This window comes from Pollachius pollachius, assembly GCF_949987615.1.
Source record: "Pollachius pollachius genome assembly, chromosome: 13".
NCBI classification, from domain to species: Eukaryota; Metazoa; Chordata; class Actinopteri; order Gadiformes; family Gadidae; genus Pollachius; species Pollachius pollachius.
The window spans coordinates 18,918,247-18,927,272 of NC_136946.1; the positions used below are offsets into that span (position 1 = coordinate 18,918,247).

The window sequence follows — 9,026 nt, forward strand, 5'->3', positions numbered from 1 at the left end:
TGATGTAGACTACTTCAGCTACACCACCAAGCTCTTTAGAATACGTAAATAGGTAGGAGATAATGTACCAGGGCTGGTAACTGGTTAACTGGTTAACGCAGAGGGGTTTTGAATCCCCCTGTCCTCGGCTCACATTGTTCAGTTACGACACGGCATGTAATCAGTTATATGAAATGTTATATATATTACATTTCATTTGAAATATATTTTTAACAAGGTGTCTTTGACATCAATACCATTCATATCGAATCGATACTCAAAAGCGGTCATCAGAGATTATAGTGCCAAGTCAGACAAAAGGAGAGCTGAATATGATGATTTGGGGAATTAGGAGTCAAGAAACAGACGTTTATTTTACAGTACATTTTGTCTGATTGGGTCCCTGCCATTAATAAACTCATATTCTATTATTTTCACACTGTACATATTTGGTAGGAGTTATTTAAACTTAATAGCCAATACGACATTCAAATCGTATAATGACAGAGAAAGAGAGAGGGAGGGAGAGTAAGAGGGAGAGGGAGAGAGAGAGAGAGAAAGAGAGAAAAAGAGAAAAAGAGAGGGATAGGGTGAGGAAGAGAAAAAAAGAGAGAGAGAGAGAGAGAGAGAGAGGGCGAGGGAGAGAGAGAGTGACCAGAGGAGAGAAAGCCATTGAGGTTGAGGGAGATAAATCACTAAAGGAGAAGCAGGTGACTCCTAAGTCTTAAATTGTCTGTCTTGTTTCTTTACTGCTGAGCGCCCAATAGGAGAGCATCGTTAAAGTATGGGCTTGTTCACAGTGGGAGCTTTATGGCTCGCAAACAAGGAGATGTGTGGACAGGTGAGGTTGTACACTGTCTATAATGGACAGTAAAACCATAATTGGTAGTGGTATGGTACGGTACAAGGACACCCTGCTCATGTCTTCTCCTTGTTTAGCTCATATAGTCTAGTCTCAGTCAACAGTTGGCCCTCTGAGGTCACCATTAGGAGAGGCTTTCTGGGACTGTCATTTGAGTTTAGACAGCTGATTTGAGCATTTAAACATACAGTACATTTCTCCCATCCAACCTGGGAGGGGTGGGAGGGGGGCACTGTTGTCCAAGATGGCCCGGAGTTGAGTCTTCATCATCCTCCGCGCTGGATGCGAGCATCTGCTGCTGGGTAATAAACAACACTTGCAGCCGGTGAGTGAGTGAGCACAGCACACAGCAACAACAACAAGATCTCGCTCACTTTTCTACTGAGCCAAACATCCCACCTCACCGCGGTGCAGCGCAGTGCACACATCGCCTCTTCTATTTACAGCCCCTCCTGCTCACAAAGCAGCCCCCTCGCTCCTCAGTCCCGCTGTCACGTTCGACCCGCAAGTGGCATCCTGGGAAATATCGTGGTCGTTAGTTTGTGCCGCGGTTTTGGGAGGGAAGCCGATGGGAGGCAACGAGGCCATACGCGCGCGAGCAGATCGACTATTGGCTTCGGCGTGTTGCTGCTCAGCCTCCGTTAATTGGCCGCCGTGTTTGGAACTGATCGCCCGGCTTAACGGATATCAGCCGATTGGCGGCGTCTGATCATCACTGAGGACAGGGCGAACATCAGGCCAATATTTATTAACACGACCGCCGTCTTTCTTGCCAAAAAGGACTAGCAACTTCAACTTCCCCCCTCCTCCCCGCCCCGCCCGAGACATCCTCCTCTCTGACTACCAAACATGCCAACACATGTCCACAGATGAGGTAATCCTAGTGAGAATGTGGGATCACACATCAGGTGTGTGTGTGTGTGTGTGTGTGCATGTTTGTGTGTGTACGTTTGTGTGTGTTTGTGTGTGTGTACGTGTGTGGTTGTGAGTTTGTGACTGTATGTGTATGTGTGTGTGTCGTGTGTGTGTTTGTGTGTATGTGTTGTGTGTGTGTGTCTTGTGTGTGTGTGTGTGTGTGTGCATGCGGTGCTTTGATTATTTCCACTGGGAGATTTTGGTTTTCCAAGCGTGCTGCTCAGACTGTATGAATATCAACTAGGCCACAGTATAGGTAGAACTGCATTTCTATTATTTTATTATAAATAATGGCTTTGACGTATAGGGCCTGGAAATGCATCATTAATACGATAGCTTGTTGCGAGGCCAGAGATGTCATACGCAAGCTCTCTGGAGGCCAGGTAGAAAGGAGGATTTGAGCCGTCTCCAAACCCTCAAATCTGGTCAACGTGGGCTTCCTGTGACAACAGGATTAAACAAAATATAAAGAGAGAGCGAAAGAGAGAGAGAGAGAGAGAGAGAGAGGAGATGAAGAGGTTTTCCTTATGATAAAAGAAAATGAGTCATGTGTGTATTTTTATTTGTTTTGTACAATCATAATTATTTATATATATGTACTTTAACATTCTTTTCTAATTTATGTATCTTATTCCATGCTTTGGCAACAAGAGAGACAGAGAGACAGAGGAGAGAGAGAGGAGAGAGAGAGATAGGGAAAGAGAGAGAAAGGGGAGAGAGAAAGGGGAGAGAGAGAGAGGGGAGAGAGAGAGAGAGGGGAGAGAGGGGAGAGAGAGAGAGAGGGGAGAGAGAGGGGAGAGAGGGAAGAGAGAGAGAGAGGGGAGAGAGAGGGGAGAGAGGGAAGAGAGAGAGAGAGAGGGGAGAGAGGGGAGAGAGAGAGGGGAGAGAGAGGGGAGAGAGGGAAGAGAGAGAGAGAGAGGGGAGAGAGGGGAGAGAGAGAGGGGAGAGAGAGGGGAGAGAGGGAAGAGAGAGAGAGAGAGGGGAGAGAGAGGGGTGAATATGGTGAGAAACACTGTGAGTGGAGAAGTGATAACAGCTCTGTTAGCACACAGATTCTGAAACCCACCGAGCAAATGTAGACAACGTGTGAAACACACATGAATATATTCATCAAATCATTAAAGTAGCGGCCTCTTATCCGTCTTATAGAATACTTTCTATAAAGAACACGATGCCGTGTTGCTTTCTTTCCCCGCGTCAGACCTTGGGAGGATGTGGAGGATGAACCGAATCTCCGTCCGATGCCCTCCTGTGCCGCAACCCAACCGTGACTTGTGTCTCTGTGTCCCCCCCTCCCCTGCAGGGCGAGTGCTCCCAGCGCTGCTACAACATCTTCGTGCTGGAGACGGTGTGCGTGGCCTGGTTCTCCCTGGAGTTCCTGCTGCGCTTCATCCAGACACCCAGCAAGTGCGCCTTCCTGTGCACGCCGCTCAACGTCATCGACGTGGTGGCCATCCTGCCCTACTACATCACGCTCATCGTGGACTCGCTGTCGGTGGGGGGCCGGCCCGGCGGCTCGGGCAACAACTACCTGGAGAAGGTGGGCCTGGTGCTACGCGTGCTGCGCGCCCTGCGCATCTTCTACGTCATGCGTCTGGCGCGCCACTCCCTGGGCCTGCAGACCCTGGGGCTCACGGTGCGGCGCTGCACGCGCGAGTTCGGCCTGCTGCTGCTCTTCCTGTGCGTGGCCATGGCGCTCTTCTCGCCGCTGGTGTTCCTGGCCGAGAGCGAGCTGGGCGCCAAGCAGGAGTTCACCAGCATCCCCGGCAGCTACTGGTGGGCGGTCATCTCCATGACGACGGTGGGCTACGGCGACATGGTGCCGCGCTCCATCCCGGGCCAGGTGGTGGCGCTCAGCAGCATCCTGAGCGGCATCCTGCTCATGGCGTTCCCCGTCACCTCCATCTTCCACACCTTCTCGCGCTCCTACCTGGAGCTGAAGGAGGAGCAGCAGCGGGCGCTGAGGCAGAAGCCCGACTCGCACCTGGACAGCACCAAGTCGCACAGCGAGGACTCCCAGGAGACCGACAGCTACCAGTGCGCCGCCGAGGCCGCCCTCGCCGCCGCCGCGGCGCAGCGCCGCAAGTCCACCGCCGCCATCATCGCCTCGCAGCGGGCGGCCGAGATCAGGAGGTCCGCGCAGACCTAGGGCCCGGGACCTCCGGGAGAGGGCCTTTGGTGGGGTCTTTCTTCGGGGTCCGGTCGCTGGGTCTCTGACTGGCGCAGTGCCCGGCGGGGTCGAAGCCATAAGTTGGGGGGGGGGGGGGTGGGCTCCGAAGGTCCGGTAGCAGGAGCTTTTCAAAGTGGACCTGCTTTGGTGGCACGTCAAACTGGAATCCAGATTCATCATCTTTGTTTTAGTTTGGCAGGATTTTTGGGCTTTGATGGCGGGTCGGAACTGGGCACCGGTGTGTGTGGGCCTGAGGTCGACTGAACCTCGGAAATGAGCTGCTACCGACTCTATGGAAGAAATGGGACTCCATTGGACACTCAGAAAGTATGATATTTATCATGGAGTCACCTGCGATCACAAAGCATCCTTCATAGTGCGACTGTGATGTGCTCGATGCACCTAACTTGACATGTGTTTGTGGAATAAGAAGTTTGTAGCTCGTCTGAATAATTTAGTATTCAGACGTTAGAGGTGGGTGGTTTTTGACAGGAGTGTCCTTGACCGACGCGTCTTCAACCTGCAATTCACATTTTCCTAATTTCTATGCAAATTACGCTTTTAATTACACTTTAATATAGATCGAATTTGGCCCTAGAAACATCCTTTGTATTTGAAAAAAAAACAGGTGGAGACAATGCAACAGATTTAGTCCGTCGATGGCTCACAGCTATAATGACGCCGGCCCAGGTAGTTAACGATTTCAAAGCCTTTAGGGAAAACTGCTCGAATATAATTTATAAAGAACACAGAATCGATTTCCTTTAGACAACAAAACGAAGGCTGCGTGGTTCTCAAAGACAACACCTGCCTCCCTTTTGTTTGCCTTAGACGTGATAACTGCTAGCTTAGAAATAAGACTTAGAGAATTGTGTCTCCAACTTAAAAAACTTTTAGATTAAACATTTCAAACACTTTTATTTCAGCACCATTTGTCATCGTTGGGTCGAGGTGGATAATGTTAAAGGGCATTAAGTTTGGAGTGACATCTCTCCGCAAGAGGTCTAAACTGATAATGTCTCATGTGAGAAAAATAATGAGGACACTTTGAGCTGTAGCCATTGGCTCAGAAGAAACCCTTTAAAAGGCATGGATATACAAGGGATCACGCTTTAGCAAAAAATGAAATACACTCTTTTTTAAGCTAAACAATTTCTTCTTTGGAAACACGTTTTTTGCTGAAGTTGAAGTTGCAATAAGACATGTGATTTATATATATATAATATATATATTAAAAAGCACATTCAGTTTATTTTTGTACGTTTCCTTCTTCTGACCTGCCTTGGTCAGGACCAGCTCATCGGTATGTTGAATATCAGTCCTGACATAGACCCTCCTGCAAAACGTATGACTCCAATAATTATAGAGGCTCAAATCCACCCCAGCCTCCTGCACATAGAAACGACCGTATTAATTTTAGTCTTCAACTACCCCCCTCCACACACACACACACACGCACGCACACAAACATAAACTTACACACACACATTTTTTATGAATTATGAATGTTCCCCCGTTGCCAGGAACCAACCAACCTGGCAACCGGACGCCCGGAATCTCAATTTTCTTTACACGTTAGATAGTAAGAAAATAAAGAATAAACCGGTCTCCTCTCTCCAGGTCAGACCTGTCACTCTGTCCCCGGTAAGACACGGTCAGACACCCCCCCCCCACCCGTCGACATCACTTCCTGTGCCAACCAGGACACGGAGCAGGGTGCCACTGCCGCCTGGTCACCATGGAAACGAACTGAATGAATGGGCCCAAGGAGCGTTTGTTAATATGAATGGGTCTTATTATATAATCATGATCTCATACGTTTTATATCTATCATATTGTTATTAGATATTAGATCTTCTTTGAATATTCTTCCTCTCCTCACAGATCAGCTTTGTCTCAAATCTGTCTACCAGTCAGTCTGTCTGTCAGATTGTCAGACAGACTGGTAAGGGATGGTAGAAGTCAGGCGAGTTGCTGACATAAATCCCATGATGTACACTATTATGGGACGTATGTTTATTTTATTACCATTGCAGCTCAATCATGGCCTTATTTCCACAGCCGTGCGGCTAGAACACTGAGAAATATCCTCAATACTCGCCTATTGGTCCTTTAATAGCCCCGATCACCAGTCCACTTTAACTGCAAAAATCATTTTAACTGCAAAGAATATGATTCATTGTTATTACATGATGCAAGTGGTTGCAAGACCGACTGTTTCCCCTGGTGTGTGTGTGTGTGTGTGTGTGTGTGTGTGTGTGTGTGTTTGCAGGATTACAGCGATATGCATATATGTGGGTGCGTGAGCACACACTGATAATTTGGTGGGGACGCAATTTGGATGTACTAGCCTCTAGCCTTTTCACAGAGGTTTCATCCAAAGGACAAACACAGGTATAACCTAGGGAAGATAAGTGTACTACCTGTGGCCTGTTACATCAAAGGAGCGGACGATCATTAGTTTAATGAGCAACATCTGTGTCTGTCCTGCGAGATTAACTCTGGGGAAAGGGTCTGCTACTGGCTGAGGGAGATTTTGTGGGCCCCCACCCTGTGAGACAAACAGAATAGTACAATTGTACTGGAATAGTACATTTTCATTTAGGGAATTTTACTGACGCTTTTATCCAAAGTGACTCCCAAAAATGAATGAACATCCCCACACTGACAGCGGAGTCAGCCACACAGGGCAACAGCCAGCTCAGCAGGAGCAGTCAGGGTGAGGTGTCTTGCTCAGGGACACCTCGACACTCAGCTGGAAGGAGGCGGGCCTTGTCGACCTAGTAGCAACCTTCCAGTTACCAGTCAACCCGCTCTTCCTCCTGAGCTACTGTCACCCCATATTGAAGTTGGTGGCAGCCCTGTGTTCATCGCACATGCAAGAAAAAAACAATATGACAAAAACGTTGAGACTTAAGTCATGGTAATGTAAAGGATTTAATGTGTTGTGTTAACTATAAGCTTAAATTTGCACCTACTGGGCATAGGCCCAAGGTGGTTCTCAAGCATATGCCTCGGTTGGATCTGGGTACATCCCCAAATTCTCATCGACAGCAAAGGGGGTTATGCAACAGAGTTAATAGCCAACATGATAGAGATTTATTTTGCCTCCTGAAATAAGATTGAGTTCATATTTAGTTCATATTCCACTTTGAATAAGTTTCATAGACTTAAGGGCCCACATTTCCAATGGTGATGAAAAACGCTTGCATTATAAAAGGCTGTCCAACACAATCAACATAACTACAAAAGCTTTTCCATGTTTAAACATGTAGGTCTTCCATCAAATAGAGAGAGTGCGCACGCACGCACGCACACGTCAACTTCAATCTACTCTCATCCTCAACGTGAGACAGAAATGCCTTTATAACATGCCCAGAACAGAATTAATTACTCTGGCGGGGAAGAAATGCTAAATGTCTATTATGTCATTACATGTGACTGTGTTTTGCCGGTAAATCCCTTCCCTGATAGTGGCGTGTAACATTTCCTCTCCGTGCCATGCGAAGCGCAGGGCTGTATGTTGTTCAGAAAGCATGGCCCACACAACTACTAACTGCACAGCATGGACTCCAAGCCCAAAGAAGGCTTGTTCCAGGGCTGGTGCATCTTGACAAGTTGAGGTCACCCAGACACACACACACACACACACACACACACACACACGACGATATTGTACAAATACAGTGGACAGACAAAGAGGGCTCTCCGTCATCATGCACACAAAACAAGTAATGATTTACGTTCAGCAGCCGTTTAGTGTCCCCCAGGTTGTTTATTGGTCTTCCAGAGTCAACACTGCCTCAGCCTCATTACTCTGCGCCCCAGAAGGGCACAGGTTCCCTTCCCCAGTGAAGAGGCAGTTAAATAGAACCGTGAAACAGGGAACACAGTAAGAGCTTACATCAAATAATAATGATGACGACGACAATAGAAAAAACAACTAGAAATACTACTGAAAATAACAATAACATTGTTGACACGTTTGGTATTCAAAAGGTTTGGGTCCGACCGACACGGCACATGAGCAACGCAGTTGAGGAAACACCCGATGCCTAGCGATAAGAAAATATCTTTCAGTAGAAAAAAAAATAAAAAGAGCTAAGTTCAGCAACATCACGTTTCATTGACGGGGCGAGAGGCAACGCTGAGGTCGTTCTCAACCTGCAGCGCTGAGGAGGAATCGGACGACAGGTAAACACATCGGGCTGATTCAACTTCTTCTTCACAGAGGGCATGAACAGCGTAAAGGAATAAGGTTAGGGAAATGCTGCTCGATCTGACCGCTTCTTAAAAATGGTCAAAAAGAAAAAATGTAACAAGGTAAAGGATCACAAAAAAAAAACTAGAATATTGATAAATAAATGAACTGCGAATACAAAGTCTAGGAATGTATGAGTATGATCCCCCATCTGTCCTCCCCCACCAACCCGAGAACAGGGGGGGAGGAATCGAAATATAACTGCAAAAAATACCCCCCCCATTGTCTTATTATTTTGGGTTGGAGGGGGTGGTACTGCAATACTATATTCAGAAGCAACAACAGTAGAGCCCCTTAGCAGAGGCGGCTGCTCACATGGCTATTTGACCTGTTGGAGAGGGGAAGGGAAGCATGTTACTCAATAAAGGAGGTGATGGGGAAGGGGGCTGGCAGGTATGCATCTAAAAGTTTGGCTCTGCAACATTTGGCCACTGCATTTTTCAAACACAAAATAACCAAAAAAATTTGACAAGACAACAGACTGGCTGTTGGTTCTTTGAGCGACTGCATGAGAAAGTGAAAGTGTTATGACCTTTTCTTCTTCTAGATTCAGGCACTGCGGCCGCCTCAGGTGACCAGTCTCCGAGCGGCATAGGAGGACAATATCCTCTCCTCTACATGTATCAAATATATTATATAGTATCGCTCTGTATCCTATTGATAGAGTCCACTACGCCATATATGACTTGTTTTTCCCCACTGGACGTTTCTCTTTCTTGTGTTAAGATGACGAGCAGAGCTGCCGGTCTTGTGATGGACCCCCACGGATTTGGCAAAACAGCGCAGACAAAGCCAGAGCGCATCACTCCCACAAATCACTGGTGCTGCCGGCCACTCGG

General features: G+C 47.5%; 1 protein-coding gene across 1 annotated transcript in view; it reads left to right on the forward strand.

Moving 5' to 3' along the window:
* The window catches only part of kcng2 (potassium voltage-gated channel, subfamily G, member 2), a gene marked incomplete at its 3' end in the record, with an annotated part of 29,434 nt that extends 25,529 nt beyond the window's left edge, over positions 1 to 3,905 (forward strand). Inside the window, exon 3 of the mRNA XM_079748985.1 lies at positions 3,060 to 3,905. Within this exon, the coding sequence (XP_079605111.1) occupies positions 3,060 to 3,905 (846 nt within the window). The remainder of the gene's footprint in view (positions 1 to 3,059) is intronic.
* Between the last annotated feature and the right edge of the window lie 5,121 nt (positions 3,906 to 9,026).